This window comes from Peromyscus maniculatus, chromosome 6 (genome assembly GCF_049852395.1).
Source record: "Peromyscus maniculatus bairdii isolate BWxNUB_F1_BW_parent chromosome 6, HU_Pman_BW_mat_3.1, whole genome shotgun sequence".
NCBI lineage: Eukaryota > Metazoa > Chordata > Mammalia > Rodentia > Cricetidae > Peromyscus > Peromyscus maniculatus.
Genome location: NC_134857.1, coordinates 74,839,548 through 74,858,217, shown reverse-complemented (window position 1 = coordinate 74,858,217; position 18,670 = coordinate 74,839,548). Strand labels below are relative to the sequence as shown.

Here is an 18,670-nt window from a genome sequence, read left to right as displayed (position 1 = left end):
ATACAAGGTGAAGAGTGATCAGGGAAGAAACCCAGTGTCAACCTGGGGCTTAAACGCACACACGCAAATGCGCACACACACACACACACACACACACACACACCACATATACATCCTTGAACACACACAAATACCACACACACATGCCGTGCACATACAGATGCTTGAACATACACATATACACACATACATACACACACCATACACACATGCCCAAAAAAGTCTAAAACATTGACTGACATGCCCATCCCTCAGGTTTCCTGTTGCAATCGTACCCTTAAATCTTTAGGTTCTGATAGCCATAAAAGGGGAGATGTCTGACGTCATTGGCATCGTGTTGGAATCACTGGCACAGACCAGTCACAACAACCTTCTGGAATCTACTTCAGGCCTTCTCTATGCAAGAAAGTGGCAGTGGCAGGGGACTCAACCCCTCCCCCTCCATGACAAGGTGGGACAGGTTCAGCATTTTATTTCTTGGTGCTTCCATGAGCTCATTTCGGAGAAGCACAAGCGACCGCAGTGAATGCCGCTCAGCAGATCTCACTGGTCCCCGTGAGGCCTTACGTAGTGGGGACCACGAGAGCAGAGTGGAGCCAGGCTCCTCCTCTCAGATCCAGATGTCAGAACTGCAGTCACCCCCTGGGTAACGAAGCTCGTGAGCCAGTGCTGGACCAAGGGGTTCCTTCCCAAAGTCTACCAGAAAGTTGGGGTTCAACTTGAGCCCTCCATTTACAGTGTCTACATCAATTTGCAGCATCACGGAGCCTTCCCTGGAAGAGAAGAAAAGGATAAGTGAGAGGTCATATGTGACCAGCTCCCCACCCTAAGATTTGGTGAGTATAAATGGGTTCCTGGGGATGGGTCAGGGTCCAAATGGGCCATCTGTGCGGTGGGTACAGGTGGAGTTCCTGAGGAGTCCTCAGAAGGCCAAATGATCTTTCTGGGTAGGACAGTTAGAGGGGTGATCCTGGGCAGGGCTGCTCACCTGGTAAGATCAGGGTAAAACTGCTTGTCCCAGGCACTGTACAGTGAGGAGGTGACGTAAAGACGCTTCCCATCTAAGCTGAGCTGGATCATCTGAGGGCCTCCAGGAATTCGTTTTCCCTTGGGGAAACAAGAGGTCAGACTCCAAGTAACATACAGAACGACTAAGGTGTTGGCACACGACCTGGATCCCAAGAGCATTCCTCCAGATACTCCTTGGGAATGGATCTGAGGGGCCGGTGAGGCCAGAGAGGTGTTCTCACCTTGACCACGACGGGCTCCGGCTGACACTTTAACTCTTGGTCCTCCAGCACCTGCACTGGGCCTCCTTTAACAATGCTGCCCCCAAGGAAGATCTGGGTTCAGGGGTGCAGAGGACAGAGGGGGACAACAGGGATGATTAATTTTCGTTATCAACCTCACTAGGCTGTAGAATCAGCGAGGATACCTCCCGCCCCTGGCCAAAGTATCTGTGGGGCGTTTCAGAGAGCTTTAATTAGGAGGGGAGATCCACCCTGGCCCTGAGTGGCACCATCCCCTGGGCTGGGATTCCAGACTGAATAAAAGGGGAAGACAGGCTGAGCACCAGCATCCAACTCTCTGCATCCTGTGACTGCATGTGTATCGTGCCCAGCTGCCTCGCACTCCTGTTTACACATCTTCTATGATGGACTCCTCCCTTCTCCACCAGGAGCTGGACTAGACCTCTCCTTCCTTTGTCCTTGTTGGATAGTTAGTCACAGAAGAGTGGACATTACAGAAGAGCTGTTTCCCTTTATTAGAATTCCTGTGTGTGTGTGTGTGTGTGTGTGTGTGATAGCATCTCACCATGGAACTGACTGGCCTGAAACTCACTATGTAAACCAGGCTGGCCTTGAACTCAAATCCACTTCCCTCTGTCTCTCTACTGCTGGCCTTAAAGGTGTGCTCCTCCACTCCTGGCTAGTCTCCCTTTCGTTTCAGACTCCTTCCCTGTGTTCAGCCAGGACTCTCCAGTCCTGGGCCTGTGCCTTTGCTCACATTTTTGCTTTTCCTGCCCCTCCCTTATCACCCCCACCACCACCACCCGAAGCTTTCCAGCCTCTGTGCCTTGCCCAGACTCTCCTTCACTACTAGTGCCTCTACCTGCCCAGCAAGGCGGGGCTTCTGTGGGTTAGAGATGTCATACTGCCGAATGTCCCCATGCAGCCAGTTGCTGAAGTAGAGGAAGCGGTCATCCAGGGACAGCAGGATGTCAGTGATCAAGCCTAAGGAGTGGGTTGAGGGACTTTAAGGAGTCTTTCTTCCAGGCCAGGAATCCACCTGCTGACTCCCACCTCTCCTGGCACTCACCTGGCATTTCGGGCAGCATCCAGCCCTTCACTTTCTTGGAGGGCACCTGGATCACCTTCTCCACTGACCAGGTGCCTCCCTACAATGGGCAAGGGAGGTAGAGAGTATGCTTAGACCTGGGGACAGGAAGGGGCAGACACGGGGCTTTGTGGCCAGGGTCTCCTTCCCTGCAAGGCTGTAAGGCAAGGAGCATGACTGCTTCATCATGGCCCCACCAGTACTTGTCATGACACAGATGCTCACTAAGCAGATTTTTTTTTGTTTTGCTTTTTGAGACAGTCTTGTGTAGTTCAAGCTGGCCTCAAGCTCCTGTCCCTATGGCCTCCACTTTCCAAGTGCTGGGATCTTAGGTGTGTACCACCATACTGTAACCTTAGGTGCTGTGGGATGTTCTGTATGCTGTGAATATGTGTTGCTCTGATTGGTTGGTAAATAAAATGCTGATTGGCCAGTAGCCAGGCAGGAACTATGGATGGGATAAGAAACAAGGAGAATTCTAGAAAGATGGAGGCTGAGCAGGAGACGCCAGCCTGCTGTCCAGGGAGCAGCATGTAATGGCACACAGGTAAAGCCACGGAACACATGGCGACATATACATGAACAGAAATGGGCTGAGTTTAAGTGTAAAAACTAGTCAGTAGTAAGCCTGAGCTAATGGCCAAGTAGTTTTAGTTAATATAAGCCTCTGTGTGTTTACTTGGGTCTGAGCAGCTGCAGACTGGGCAGGACACAGCTACATCTTAGGGTTTTTTGTTTTTGTTTTTTTATTTTGTTTTGTTTGTTTTTAAAGACAGGGTTTCTCTGTGTAGTTTTGGTGCCTGTCCTGGATCTCGCTCTGTAGACCAGGCTGACCTCGAACTCATAGAGATCCACTTGGCTCTGCCTCCCAAGTGCTGGGAATTAAAGGTGTGCACCACCTGGGGACTAGGTGGAACCTTTAAGTAATTAAGTCAGAGCTCCCAGAGGATGGATTCACCTATGAGAGTATTCATGACTATCTTGAAAGTGAGTCCTTTAATAAAGCCAGTTGTCTCTTACACATGGCTGTCTCACCCTGTGATGTCCCTGGAAGCAAAGAATTCCCAAGCCTAAGAAAGCCTTCACCAGATGCCATTCCTCAACCTTGGATTGTCTAACTTCAGACCTATGAGCTAAATAACTTATATTCCTTAGAACCTGTCCTGCCTGTGACACTCAGTTGCTCAGTTATAGCAACAGAAGACAGCCTTAGGCAAGGTGGGAATCAGCCTGGCACAGAGAGAAGAGAGGTGGGTCATATAGCAGCATTTCTTCCTGGGGAAGCTTAGGCTGCTGGGACCAACTGTGGACACTGAAGCCTGGGAGGAGGTCCTGATGAGACTCTTGTAGGAACAGTGGGGGGCATGGCGGGGGCGTGGCGGGCAGGCTCAGTTACCTCATTCTTGTAGAAGCGCTGGATGGTGGAGCTGAGGGCGCAGCCTACAAAGCCCTGAGTGGCATCTGGGTCATGCAGGAAGCGGACCTCCAGAGGGATGAGCCCATCCTTCATTTGTAGGGTCTGGATAATCTCATGACGCTTCCAGTCCCACACATTTATGTGGCTTCCATACAACCCTGAGGTGGGAGGGGATAGGGACCAGAGGCTGGAATCAGGTCAGGATGGGAGGGCATGGGAAGAGGCTGGGTGCTGACTAGGGTGGAGAGCTGAAAATGGGCACAGAGGACTCTTGAAAGGCTTGGGCATTCTGAGCACCTGGCATGTCATAGCCTCTTGAGTAGGTTAGAGAGCTGAAAGCAGGGGTGCGGACCAAGGCTCCTGCCAGCCCAAAGGTGATTCTCACCGGCCTCCACGTCAGCGGGGTTGAAGCCATCTCTGAGGACATTGGGAGCTGCCCACTCAGTGCTGATCATGACATTGTGTCGTGGTTGGTACCAGAAGTCATAGCCCAAAGGAGCAGCACCCCCAGGCTTCTCCCACGTCCCTTTCACCTCGAAGGTCTCCCCATCCAGCAGCACAAAACCCCCTGAGCAGGGAAGAAAGGGGCTTAGGTTGAGGGGGTGAGCCATACTGTCTTTACCACCCAGCTGGCCAGATCCTTAAGTCTGGGTGCCCAAACATGCGTTTCAGAGATGGCAGGTGTGAGGTAGGGCCCCTCACTCTGTACTCTTCCTCCTACCAACTTCATCCTCCTCTTAGAGCTCCGGGGAGAATGTCCTCCCTGTGAACAGAGTTCTAGGACCCAGCCCTGTAAGCATCTTTTGCCCAGCCTGCCGTACCACAGTGGGATTCTTCCCAGAGTCTAAGCTTTGCTGGTCAGGAAAGAGTCCCGGGCAGCTCCAGGCAGAGCTCCAGGCATGGAAGCCTGCTGTCCTTTGTGTACTCAATACTTTTTCCTCCCTCCCTCCCTCCCTCCCCCCCCCCTCCCTCCCTCCCTCCCTCCCTCCCTCCCTCCCTCCCTCCCTCCCCCCCCCTCCCTCCCTCCCTCCCTCCCTCCCTCCCCCCTCCCTCCCTCCCTCCCCTCCCTCCCTTCCTCCCTCCCTCTCTCCCTCCCTCCCTCCTCCTTCCTACTTCTCTCTCCCCTCCTCCCTCTCTCTCCTTTCTTTCTTGAGACAGGGTTTATCTATGTAGCCCTGGCTGCCCTAGAACTCACTCTGTAGACCAGGCTATCCTCAAACTCACAGAGATCCCCCTGCCTCTGCCTCCCAAATGCTGTGATAAAAGGTGTACATCACTGTGTTCAGCTAAATTTTTCTCAAAGCTTAAACACACACACACACACACACACACACACACACACACACACACACACACACACACACACACCCCAAGGGCTGTGAGGTTTGCTCATGAATTCACAAAGGCTGGTATTACATGCTAGGTTCACGTGTGTGTTCGTGTCCATATAGCTGACTCCTGACTGTGCCTTCGAGCACACTCAGCAGTCACAGCTCATCTTGTGTGAGTGTATCTGTGTTGTGAGTACATGTAAGTGTGCACATGGGTTACTGTCCTGGGACTTCACTAAGTAGGCAAGTACCCTCTCGTGGGGTGCATCTCCAGCCTTCTGTTTGTATTTTGAGACAAGGTCTTGCCAAGTTTCCCAGGCAGGCCTTGAACTTGTGATCATTCTGCCACCACCTGGAAGTGTCTGGAATTACAGCCTACACCCCAGGCCCAGCGGAGCCTCGTCACTGAGGGAATAGTTGAAACAACTGATGTCACTTGCTGACATTTTAGGTACTGGGTAGGACTCTGCTGGTCAGTTCTCGCCAGTTCTGCTCCCTACACGGACGGATGCTCCCCACACTTATCCTGCTGTGGTACCTTTGCCATTACCCTGGGGATCCCCCAGGGAGCTGATCATCACCTCCCCGCTGGCCAGGCAGTGGCTGGTGTGCAGGTAGCCCAGGTTGCACTTGGCATGGATCTCATTGGGTTCAATGACCTAGAGAAGGTGAGGAATGGGGTCAGACTTTACAGAGCCAGGACTCTCGACTCCCTCCTCCCATTCTGCCCGCCTTATCTGTGGACCCTGTCTTCTCTTTCTCTCCCCGAGGGAAGACAGCATAGATCCAATCTGCTAACTCGGAGAGCAGCAAGAGGAAGGCAGAGAGGCCACCGTTAAGTCCTCAGTCAGGCAGCATCAGCCCTCCCCCATCTCTCCGGAAGGCACTCCCAGCTCCGCGGGCCCCTCCCATGCCAGTGTTAGCGCTGCACCCTCAGCAGCCAGCTGTGAGCATCTGGTGCAGAGGGAGCATGTCTAATGGAGTGTTGAGAGGACGGCCTGGAGCTCGGGCCTGAGGGAAGCCATGAGCTCCTAACTGGTGTGTGTGGCCAGGGAAAGATGGCTCTCTCCTTCCCTCAAGAAGCAGCCCCATCTTCTGAAGAAGCACCCAGCCCATGCTGCTGGACAGTGCCAGCTCAGCAAGCCGAGGTAACTTCTGAAGTCTACCCTTCCTCCCTGCTGCTGAGCCAGACCCTGTGGAAGAGCTGGAGGCAGCTGATCTAGGGCTGTTGGGCCAGCAGGTGCAAGGGTCTCTAGCCACAGGGACAGAAGACTTGCCTTGTGCAACTTCGGGGCCCGAGGGTCCGAGCCCACGTCCACCACATAGACGCGGGAGGAGATGAGACTAGGGAGCATGAGCTTGTTGCGCGTCTTAGTGCTGTCTCCAAAGCAGCTGCTGCAAGTGTTCCATCCCGAGTGGTGCAGCTCATCCTTCAGGTAGGGCATGGGCAGCCTGTGGATGACCTAGAGTGGAGAGGGGCAGGAAATGCTGCTCGCCCAGGCCATGCCTCTATAGACCTGGCATCCCGGCACAGGCAGGGTCAGCTCAGCACCCTGTGCAGTGAAGAGCCTTCATTGCTATACCAAGGAGGACAAAGAAGGGTGGAGTTAGGGAACCAGGGCTGGTGGGAGTCTCAGGGGTGCCAGTGACCACACCTCACCTCACCTGGCTATACTGGGGAGACTTAGGGTTAACATCCACAGTGGCCAAATAATCTGGGGCCTCAGTGCCTGTGTTTCGGTAAATACAGGGCACGTAGACAATCTCCTCTCGGGGTCCTGGGAAGTAGAGAACAGGTTATGGTGATGGGCTGGACAGAGGCTGCCCAGGGTGAGCAAAGGGCTAAGGCTAGGCCTGAAATCCTCCAACCCTACCGTGGGGTGGGCAGAGGGAGGCTGGCTCTCAGGTGTGCAATTACCTTTCATGGCCTCCAGAGGGGTAGAGTAGCCTGGTCCACATTTCCCACATTTTGTAGCTGTGGAAACAATGGGAGCGGGTTAGCTGGAGCCTGCTCTGGAGCATGATGAGTTCTCCCTCTCTACAGCCTGTAACACACGCCTGGCAGACAAGGGCAGACTCTTGGGTCTCTACTCCAGCCCCCTCACTTTGACCTATCCCCCCGCAACCCCCCAACTCTGATGGGTGTGGGGGTGTGGTGGGAGAATGGACACTCTGGCGGGGCTTGGAGGAGGTGGGGCAGAGACTGTGTGCTCAACAGTTATGAAACTGACTTGACTCTAGCCTCAGTCAACCTGGCTGTCATAGGAACTTGGACAAACAATTACAACTCAGTTTCCACTTCATCTGTGGAAAATGGTGATGAGTGTACCACAGTGGGCTGGGCATTGCGACCACATCTATGGGGCAAAGGCAGGAGGGGCATAAGTTCAAGACTAGCCTTGCTACATAGCAAAAGACTTCGCTGGGGCGCACGCCTTTAATCCCAGCACTCTGGAGGCAGAGGCAGGCTGTGAGTTCAAGGCCAGCCTGATCAACATAGTTTTGGGACAGCCTGGGATACATAGAGAAACCTTGTCTCAAAACAACAACAAATAAGCAAAATTGAGTTAGGGAAGCTGGAGAAACGGCCCAGCGGTTCAGTGCCCACCTTGCCACTCACAGCCACCTGAAAGCTCTAGGGAGATTGTTCTGGTGAGAGATCCACCTCAGCCCTGGCACCCTGGCATCCATATACTCAGAGAGTCTGGAATGTTCTGGAGGAAGCTCCACCTCAGCCCTGGCACCCTGGCATCCATATACTCAGAGAGTCTGGAATGTTCTGGTGGAAGCCCCACCTCTCTGCCCAGACCCTGATCCCCAGAAAGTCCCGCCAAACACAGCTCCTCCCCTGGAGATGCTCAAGACCACTCCCACAGGGTATTTAAACTGCACCCCAGAAAACAGACCCGTGGTTTTTCAGTCTCTCCTACCCCTGTCTCCTCTCTGGGGGGCTGGAGAATCACCTGGGAACGCTTTACCCATCAAACCAGGGCTTTTTCTAATTCAGTCTGGTTTGGTCTGATTTGGATTGTTGTATCAGCTAAGGGGCTTACCAGAGTGCAAAAACTTTTCAGAGATCAGACCTCTAGGGCAACTTTATTGAACAGCACATACCCACACCCAGACATACACAATCATCAAAACTAAAATAAATCTTAGAGAAAAACAAAAAAATCCCAAACAAACAACTGTCGGAGGTGGCTCACTTGGGTTCAGTCCTCAATATGACAAACCCCAGGGGGCCTTTGTGAGACCTAAACCAGGTGCGCAGTCTTCCGGATGTCTGTCCTTGAAGAGGGGCTCTCAGGCTGCAGATCCCGCCAAATTTATCCAAGGCAGAGGCTGGGGACTTCCTGCATGCAGGCCTGAGTCCTGAGCCAAGCCGCGTCTGGCCACACCCTGGATTATGCAACCAATCCAGATGAGGGGAGAAGTGTTGGTGTTTGGTCAAGACTGATAACCAGATGTGTGTCCCTGGGCCACTTTGTACTTTTCTACCCACCACAGCTGTAGGGAGAGGCCCTTCCTGACCCAACAGTCTGACAAGTAAAGTCACCACAGTTACAAAACAGCCACCAGGATTCCAGCTTGAGAGTGTGGGCCAGACCTTGGAAGAGTTGAACCGGGAAGGGGCTGATGCAGATGGAAAGAAATCCTGGAGTGGAGTTCACAAGGACTGGGCACTGCCTCTGCCCAGGAGAGGGGTTGGAGAGGTGGCTCAGTGGTTAAGAGCAATGGCTGCTCTTACAGTGAACTCAGATTTGATTGCCAGCACCCTATGGTGGCTAAGAACTGTCTGTAACTCCAGCTCCAGAGTATCCGGTACCCTCTTCCAGCCTCCTCAGGCGTATAGCACACACATGGTGCACACAGATGCAAGCATTACATCCGTACAGACAAAATCAAATAAAACACGAAGAAAGCAGGTAAGGCCAGGGCAAAGCCTTCTCCTGCCGGGAGCCTCACCTCTAGAAAGCAAGGAGCAACAGCACTGTAGGGTCCAGAAACATGACTTCACCTGGAACTTACCAAGTAGCTCAGGTTAGCCTTCAACTCACCAAGATCCTTCTGCCTTAGCCTCCTCAGTACTGGGATGATGGGTGTGAGCCACCACCCATGATTTAGGGGGAGGTGAAGATAAATCAATAAAAAAGTATATTTGAACCCAGCACTCATGAGGCAGAGGCAGGAGGATCTCTCTGAGTTCAAGGTCAGCCTGATCGACATGAGTTCCAGACCCGACAGAGGAACACAGTGAGACCCTGTCTCAACCAAACCAACAAACAAAAACCCCAACAGAACAACACACACACACACACACACACACACACACACACAAAAAAAAAAAAAAAAAAAAGGAAAGAAAGAAAGAAAAGAAAAAGGGGGCTCATTTTGGGGCTGGAGAGATGACTCGGGTCAAGAGCACTTGCTGCTCTTGCACAGGACCTGGGTTTGGTTCTTAGCACCCACATGGCACAACTGTCACACCTGGCTTCCACAGGCACTAGACACGAATGTGCTGCACATATAAGCATACAGGCAAATACTCATAAAATAAAAGCATCTTGAAAAGAGGAAGGAAGTGGAAGAGGCTTGTCCTGCTATCCCAGGGCTTGGTCCAGGCTGCTAGGTTGCCTGGACCACCATCTCTCTTTGTAAGGCATCCTCCAGTCCATCTTCAGCATCTCAAGCCAGGTCTCTGACATTCTGAGTTTGGGGAACCCAGAGGAAGTTCAAGTGGGTTTTCTACACCAGGCTGGTCACTGGACTCTACTGACCCAGCAAAGAGCCAGCTGTCAGGCTAGCGGGACCTCAGCATCCCTCCCAAACCTCAGCTCTCAGCCCGACACCAGGAGCCCACAGGCAAAAGGATGAGAGCTGTGGGACTCCGGAGGGGCGCCGAGACAGGTCCTCAGTGGGTCAGTGTGGCCGTTCCTGACCTCCCCAGCTGACTGGTATGGAGCAGCTTGAGAGATCTGGGCTGTGAAGGCTCTTCTGTACCTCCCAAGCAGGAGGTTGACCCAGTGTCTGTTTGCTAGGGTGACAGCCAGAGATACCCGAGTTCTTCCCAAGAATCCCCACCCCCATTGGATTTTCTCAGTTCAGAAAGATGCTCCCCTCCCTCCTCTGGCCCCTACCCTCTACTCCTGTGCCTGTCTCCTGCCCCTGCCCCCTACCCTGTCCCCTGCCCCCACCCCTGTCTCCTGCCCCTGCCCCTACCTCTGCCCCGTCTGCTGCCCCTGCCCTTGTCCCCTGCCCCTGCCAAGGCTGGGTAGGATTCCCAGACTACCATTTCTGGCAGTCCCTCTCTGCTCCTTCCTCAGAACTTAAGCTAGGCTGAGAAATACCATGCATGAATGCCTGCGTTTGAGCTGCGTATGCGCATGCCTGTCAGGTAGAGACAAAAGTCCAGTTCTCTCTTCACTGCCCTCTCCACAGTTTTGAGTCATTTCCTGGAGGGAAGAAGACCCTCTAAACTAGGGGTGAACTGCCCGTGATTTTGGGAAACCCCCTTTTCTTACCCATGTTGCCGGCTGACACTCTGGCCCCTGCAGGAGTTGCCAGGAATGGGCAGAGAGGCTCGGCAGAGACCAGTGCTGGTGTTGGAGCAGACTGCACCGGGAAGGGGCAAAGGGAGGGAATTTATGCAACCAATTGGGGGAGAGGTGGGGCAAGGGGAGGGCCGTGGCTGCCATCCAGGGTAAACTACACAGGGCTGCTGGCCAGGACGCCATCAAGTGGCCTGGCCGTTTAAGTTACAGTGTGTGTGTGTGTGTGTGTGAATGTCTGTGCCATTAGTGGGTACCTATGTATGTATTAAGTTTGTGTGCCTGTGGGTTCCCATGCACGTGCCTTTATGTTTGTGTGTGTGTGAATTTGTGTGTGCCTGTGTCTGGATGTGTATATGCTTGTGTATGTCCATGCAAGCAGGTACCGTGTGAGGGAAGTGTTTATATGTATGCAGTCACATGTTCCTGTGCTTTCAAATGCTCATCTATGTGTTCGGCCCTGGCCCGAGGTATTTTGGGGTACCCAGGGCTGTGGACCTGTTTGTTCCGACTTCGACAACCAGGGCCAGCTTTCTCTTAAGGAGGCCCTCTTTTTCCAGACATCCATGCTCCAAAAGACGCAGTCCTGCTCTCCCAGACCCCCTTCCCCATGTCTTTCGGCAGCAGCTGCCCAGCCGAGCCAAGGCCAAAAGGTGAGCCTAGACTCCCCTTTTCCCAGAACTGCTCAGGAGCCTTGAGCTTTGAAGTGGGAGACAGCCTGGTGGCTGCTATTGCTGCCAGTTACCCTGGTAAATCTCAGGGGGTGAAAGTGGACTTCCACCCCCTAGTCTCAGAGTCTGCTGCCTCTGGGGGCTGGAGGAAGGGTCAGAAAGGAGGCAACAGATGCGCCTGTCCCCAGCTGGCCTGTGACAGTCTTGGGGTGGCTCCTCTAGCTTGAAGAGGAAGTGTCTGCGCAGGTTGTTAAGCCCGTGGCTGGAACATGCAAGGGACAGGCAAACCACCACTGCTTGCCAAGGAACTCTTAGTGGCTTCTCAAAGCAACACTGAGGCCTGATCCAGTCGCCCCTTCTGGGGCTGCCCTCCATCTTAAAAAGTCGGTGTTTGAAGGGCTGCAGCAGAGAGGACTCTGGAACCCTCTCAAAGTGGTCTCCACCACAGAGCCAGGGACGCCTCTGTCCTCAGCGTGAGCCGCTTGCCCAGGGAAACCCCTGTCCGCACACTTCAGGGGATCCGACTGTCAGCAGAAGCCACCTTCCTCTTCTTAGATGAGGTGTGAGGTGAGGCTTTTGATGGACAGGGAAAAGGGTACCATTTGGACTCGAGATCACCAGTAGAAATAGCTAGAGGGCCAGTTACAAGGGAAGCCGGCCTCTGCTGAGAGGGCCTGAGCTGAAGTGATACATTGTGAAGAAAGAAGACAGAGTCCACCTGAAAGGCCTGGGAGGAGTTTCTCTGGACTAACTCACAGTGTGTAGGTGTGAGATGTAAATGCCCTGCGTGGAAGGGAAGAAAGGCAGAAGGAAGTGGGGTGGGGTCGGGAGTGGGGACAAAATAGGGCTTGGTGCGCTGGTCGTCTGTCCTTCAGATTCCTATGAGAAAGTTTATGTCCCCATGGAGAAAGTTCCTTGGCTGGCTGTGGCAGTGTACAGCTGTGATCCCAGCAAGGAGTCAAGAGGCCAGCCTGGTCTACATAGTAAATGCCAGGCTAGACCTTCTGTGGCTTCAAGGCATAAGCTTCCAAACCTGGATTTTCCAAAAGTTAATTTGAAAAGATTCAAGTGAGTGCTGGAGATAAAGCTCAATATTTAAGAGCGGTCGCTGCTCTTGCAGAGGACATAGGTCCAGTTCCCAGCACCCACATGGTGGCTCACAACCACCTGCCACTCAGATTCCAGGAAATCTGACATTCTCTTCTGGCCTCCACAGGCGCATGGTACACGCCCCTCTGTTCAGGTACAACATGTACACTAAATAAATAAATATTTTAAAAGCGATTTAAGGGGCTGGGGAAGTTCAACAGGAATGTTACTCAGCCCTTCTTGGCTCTCTGCCCTGGCATCTTCACCAGCCAGCAGACAGACAGACAGACAGCAAAGTTGACCTGCTGTGTGCAGCGGCCCCGGGGTGGCTTCCTTGTGTTCGCCATCTCTGCCCACCGCCCCTCCACGCTGCCTCTGCACAGCCTGCCTCCTCCTCCTGCTGAGATCCCCAGCCTTTTTACTTCCTCTTTCCTCTCCAGGCTTGAGCTAGAGAGTAAACAGCGTTCCCCACGGCCAGCAGCAGGGGCTGCAGATTCTCCTAACTCCCTCCCGGATCCAGTTCACCCTCCTCTAGCCCGAAGCCGACCAGAATGCTTGAGTTACTATATGTGGCAGTTAGGGACCCCGAGTGCTGGTGTCTAGAGATCGCCCAAATCTGCAAGACAGAGCGATTCCCCCCCTGGTCCTCGCAAGTCAGTAATTCCAAAAGAGGCGCTAGGGTATTTTGTTTGTCCTCGAGTCTGTTTTGACAACCAGTTCGTTCAAGGCCCTGCACTCTGACCCAGCCGGTCTTGCCAGGGTCTCCATAGCACCACTCACTCCTGCCTGCTGTTCTCTCCCTGACCTCTTGAGAGCTAAGGAGCTGTTTGAGAGGGAAGTTGTCCCGGTCGGTCCGGACAAGGGAGAGGCCGCCCAGGGAGAGAAGCCAGCTGCTCGCAGAACTACCCGGTGGTGGTGTGGGGGGCTTGGGCTTCCGGAGTTGGGATGGAATGACCTTTCCACCGCCATCAGAGGGGCTGCAGGTTCTGCTAACTCTGCTTCCCCGGAGCTGAAGGGCTCCCTCCCCAGTCTGGTTTGCCCTTCTGTAGCCAGAAACCAACCAGGCTAATTGAGCAGCCTCACAGTGGATGGCGGTGGCTAGGGAGGGCCCGAGCCGGCCCTGTGTGCGGCCGCCATGCCAGTGCCCACCCCACAGTAATGTGCACGGAGGCCAGGGGATGGTCTGTATCTGAGTCTGTTGTTTCTAACCCCAGGCCATGACAGCTTTGGAGGAGGCAGAGGGTCTAGCTAATATTGCTCATGTTCTTTGGCCCTGGGCTCTGAGAACAGGAAGTGAAAGCCCTGACTTGGGGGCACCCCGCAGGAGGTCAGGCTGCTCTTGGTACACCCCTTTCCACCCACCTCAGCCAGATTCCTTGCGCCCATTAAGCAGGTTTTAAGACCTCTGGTGGGTAAGATGGGATAATGATGAAAAACAAAACACTAATTAAACCCAGTGAAGAGAAGGGAGGGAGATGATGCGGCTGATCCCCAAGAATAACTTAAAATGACAAGACAAAAGAAAAAAAAAAAGCCTGGTGGTGCAGCCCTGCAGGAGGCTGAGGTCTGAGGACCATGAGTTCAAGGTCTAAAGAGTGTGATGCTGTTCTTGGTTGTCAACTTGACTACTTTTGGGATTAACTAAAACCCAAAAATGGAGGGGCATACCTGTGAGGGACTTTTGACTAATTTGAAGCAGGCAGATCCACTTCTAATCTGGATCTTTGAGGTAGGAAGACCTACCTTTTTTTTTTTTCTTTTTTTTTTTTTTTTCTGAGACAGAATTTCTCTGTGTAGTTTTGGTGCCTGTCCTGGATCTCACTCTGTAGACCAGGCTGGCCTCAAACTCACAGAGATCCACCTGCCTCTGCCTCCCTAGTGCTGGGATTAAAGGTGTACGCCACCACGCTGGCCAGGCTCTCTGTTGGAAGCCTATATAAAGACTTATATATATATGGAAGAAGGAAGCTTTGGTTTTGTCTGTCCGCTCTCTCTTGGGTCCTAGACTGGATAAAATGGAGAAGGCTAGTGGGCAAGCCTGCATCTCTCACTCTCCTGAACACAGTGACAATGTGACAAGTTGGCTCCTTGACTTCCCTGCCATATTTCCTTATCTTTTCTAAAGATTTATTTATGTATATGAATATTTATCAGCATATATATGCATATATACATATCTCTCTCTATATATATATGTGGTGGTTTGAAAAAAATGTCCTCCAAAGGGAGTGGCACTTTTAGGAGGTGTGGCCTTATTGGAGTGGGTGTAGCCTTGTTGGAGGAAGTATGTCACTGTGGGGGTGGGCTTTGAGGTCTCCTTTGCTCAAGTTACACCCAGTGAGACAGCCCACTTCCTATTGCCTGTGAGTCAAGATATATTAACTCTCAGCTCCTTCTCCAGCGCCATGTCTGCCTGCACGCCACCATGTCACACCATGACGATAATGGACTAAACCCCTGAAAATGCAAACCACCCCAATTCAATGTTTTTCCTTTTTAAGAGTGGCCGTGATCATGGTGTCTCTTCACAGCCATAGAAACCCTCACTAAGACTATATATTTCTGTGTATCATGTGTATGCCTAGTGCCCAAGGAAGCCAGAAGAGGGCATTGGATCCCCTAGAACTGCAATTATAGATGGCTGTGAGCCACCATGTGGGTGCTGAAACTGGACCCAGGTCCTCTGGAAGAGCAGCAAGTGCTTCTAACTGCTGAGTCATCTCTCCAGCCCCAGCCCCCAACCCCCTTTTTGCTTGTTTGTTTGTTTGTTCTTTTGTTTTCTTGAGACAGGGTTCCTCTGTGTAGTTCTGACTGTCCTGGAACTCGATTTGTAGACCAAGCTGGCCTCAAATTCACAGATCCACCTATCTCTGGCTCCCAAGTGCAGGAATTAAAGGCATGCACCATTACCACTTAGCCCTCTCTTTCCCTTTTCAAAAATTAACTAGTTAATTTAGAGTTTCTCTGTGTATCCCTGGCTGTCTCAGAACTCACCATATAGACCAGGCTGGCCTTGAACTCAGAGATCTGCTTGCGTCTGCCTGCCAATTACTGGGATTAAAGACCAGTGCCACCACCACCACCCACCTTGATTTATTTAGTTCTGTTTTGCGTGCATTGGTGTTTTGCCTGCGTGTATGTCTGCGTGTATGTGAGGGTGTTGATCCCCTGGCACTGGAGTTACAGACAGTTGTGATCTGCCATGGGGGTGCTGGGAATTGAATCCGGTCCTCTGGAAGAGCAGCCGGTGCTCTTAACCGCGGAGTCATCGTTCCAGACCAACGCTTCCAGTTCTAAAGCTGCCTTGCCGGAGTGTTTGTCACAGTAGGAGAACACGCGAGGCATCTTGTAAGAGTGAGGATCCCAGTTTGCTCCCCAGCACTGGCAAAAAACAACCAGCGTCAACTTCCGCCCACACGTGTGCCACGCCTACATACAAAGGTGCACACGTATGACCACACATACCCGTGAACACTCACACACACAACAGGATACAGGGAGAAGAAGGAGTAATTGGCTTGCATAAGCCCATTTAGTCTTTGCTATAGCATGTAGGTAAGACCATCTCCATGTTCTGGGGGGAAGCTAAGGCCCTTGACAGGGTCAAGGCCACTGGAGAGAGCAGAGCAGGATGCCTACCAGCTTCTCTGACTCCAGGACGCACAGTTCTTTTTTTTTTTTTTTTTTTTTTAGGGGGGGGGTTGCGAGACAGGGTTTCTCTGTGTAGCTTTGCGCCTTTCCTGGAACTCACTTGGTAGCCCAGGCTGGCCTCGAACTCACAGAGATCCGCCTGCCTCTGCCTCCCAAGTGCTGGGATTAAAGGCGTGCGCCGCCACGGCCTGGCTGGGACGCACAGTTCTTGCAAGCTGACATGCTGTCTGTGTTTCCTTTACTTTATTTGGTTTGGGGGAGGGGGAAGGGTGGAGGGGAGCGATCCTGAAAGAATACCCAAACTATGGGGGTTTGTTTCTTGGAAGTCCCGGGACAGACAGCCTGATTCTCTGAGGGATGGAAGTGAAACAGCGGTTGTGTGCAGGACTGAGGAAGGCGATCCTCCTTAGGGGTGGAGCAGTGAGACCTGGGGAGACCTTTGTCCCCCTTCACAGCCCAAGCGCTAGCTGCTCTCACCAACAGGGGTGCTGGTGAAGCAGGGGATGATTTTCCATTGTCACTTTATATACTTTTTGTGCTTAAAAAAAAAAAAAAAATAAGCACGTGGTCCTTTTGTAAGAAAAAGCACAGGTAAACACTTTACGGGAACCATAGAAAGAAAGGCAGGGTAAGGGTGTCTGTGCTGGCCAGTTTATGTCAGCTTGACCCAAGCCAGAGTCTTTGGAGAGGAGGGACTTGCCTCTGTAAGACTGGGCTGTAGGGAAGCCTGTAGGGCATTTTCTTAATTAGTGATGGATGAGAAAGGACTCAGCTCGTTGTGGGTGGTGCCATCCTGGGCTGGTGGTCCTGGGTTCTATAAGGAAGCAGGCTGAGCAGGCCATGAGGAGCAAGTCAGTAAGCAGGAGTCTTCCAAGGCCAGTGCAGCGGCTCCTACCCCCAGTTCCTGTCCTGTTTGAGTTCTCTCGGCTTCCCTCGATGAAATGTGATTCAGGATAGTAAGCCAAATAAGCCCTTTCCTCCCCAACTTGCTTTTGGTCACGGCGTTTCCTCACAGCAGTAGTGACTGTAACTAAGACGGTGTCCGAGCACCATATTCTGGGGCTGTCTGATGTGGAAAGTGTGCAGAGGTGTGCATTCAAGTGTCTGCAGATGTCCTGATGGAGGGAAGATGCAGCTTGTTGAGGCTTGAGGTAGGCCTGGCTAGACAGGTTGAGATCTTTCCCAGCTAAGCAGCATTTGGGGCTCTGTCCTGTGCATTTTCCCTCACATTGGCAGACCAAGTCCACACCCTCAGAGGAAGGGAGCATTGGGGACTAAACCGGTTCCCTGATGTGGCTGACACCAGGCCTGGCAAGGCCTGGCTCCTGACAGTTAGCTCAGGCAACAGCCTGGGCAAACTCAGTGGAAGATAGATAGATAGATAGATAGATAGATAGATAGATAGATAGATAGATAGATAGATAGATAGATAGATAGATTGATTTTTGCCTTACATTGAACTTGTTTTACCAATTTACTCAGCTGCTCACATTCACCTTGGGTTTTTTCTTTTTCCTGAACAACAGTGAGTTCATACCCTAGTGCTCGGAATAACACACAGACTCAGAGAAGCAGAAGAAAACTTCAAGATGATGCCCTCTGCCAGGCTCCTGTGAAGAGCGGGAAGCACCAGACGACCTTTTCCAGTCTCCAAATACCCAGAAATACCATCCCACCTAGCTACTGCTGGTGCTTAAACCTCACCATCTCCAGTTTCTTTCTTTGCCTTTAGGGCAGCCTCCTCTGACCTCTGGGCTGCAGGCTTATCTCTGGGGTAGCGACTCTTCAGATTCCCAGCCGCGCACGGTGGCTCGCTTTTATCAGAAGTGTGCCTCAGAGTGGGCAGCGGTGAGCAGGGGCTGTGGCCTAACGACTAAGGATGTGTTTTAAGAAGCGATTGTTGGGCTGGGGAGACCGGTCAGGTGGTGAAACCCTTGCCATACAAGCATGAGGACCGGGAGGGAATCCCCAGAACACACGTGAAGCTCGGAGCAGTGGCGTGCATCTGCGGTTCCAGTGCTTCCAAGGAGAGGTGGAAGGTGGAGACGGGGGCCTAGGCTGTTCTCAGGCAGCACCCAGAAACAGGAGACCCTGTCAAAGGAGGTGGGAGGGGGGTTGTCCCAAGGTAGTTCTCCCCCTTCCAAAAAATGTCCATGACACACACACCCAAGTTCACATACCTGAATGTGCACACACACACACACACACACACACACACACACACACACACATCATACACAAAAAGGTAGTAGAAACAATTATTGGCTGGAAGTGTGGCCCTGTGGAGGGGCACATCATGCCTGAGGCTCTGAGTTCCGTGTCCAGCACAACACAAAAAATGGGTGAAAAACATTCGCTTTATTATTGACCAGTTTACCTCTATCCATAAATAAACTTTCACAAATGAATTTATTTTCCATGTGTCAGTCATAATTTAACACTAATAAAAACTGTCATAAAGCTGCCACCCTGCTTTTATTCAGACAACCACATGAAGATTAACCAAGAGCCAGGCATGGTGACTCAGGCCTGGCTAAAGCCAGGAATCAGAGAAGATCAGGAGTTCTGGGTTATCCTCATTTATTTACACAGGGATTTTTTTTGTTTTGTTTTGTTTTTCAAGAT

General features: G+C 52.2%; 1 protein-coding gene and 1 long non-coding RNA gene across 2 annotated transcripts; one reads left to right on the top strand and one right to left on the bottom strand.

Moving 5' to 3' along the window:
• Nucleotides 1-456: 456 nt before the first annotated feature.
• Selenbp1 (selenium binding protein 1) lies at nt 457-10,724 on the bottom strand. Its single transcript, XM_006994791.3, has 12 exons — nt 10,608-10,724; nt 7,004-7,060; nt 6,751-6,863; nt 6,363-6,548; nt 5,624-5,744; nt 4,140-4,322; nt 3,734-3,912; nt 2,320-2,398; nt 2,113-2,234; nt 1,251-1,343; nt 989-1,107; nt 457-773 (listed from the first exon to the last, which is right to left on the bottom strand). The coding sequence occupies exons 1-12, from the start codon at nt 10,609-10,611 to the stop codon at nt 611-613; spliced, it is 1,419 nt and encodes a 472-aa protein (XP_006994853.1). The 5' UTR covers nt 10,612-10,724; the 3' UTR covers nt 457-610.
• LOC107399685 (uncharacterized) lies at nt 744-18,457 on the top strand. The gene is made up of 2 exons (XR_006073324.2): nt 744-836; nt 17,572-18,457. It is a non-coding gene; the product is annotated as an uncharacterized LOC107399685 (long non-coding RNA).
• The last annotated feature ends 213 nt before the right edge of the window (nt 18,458-18,670 follow it).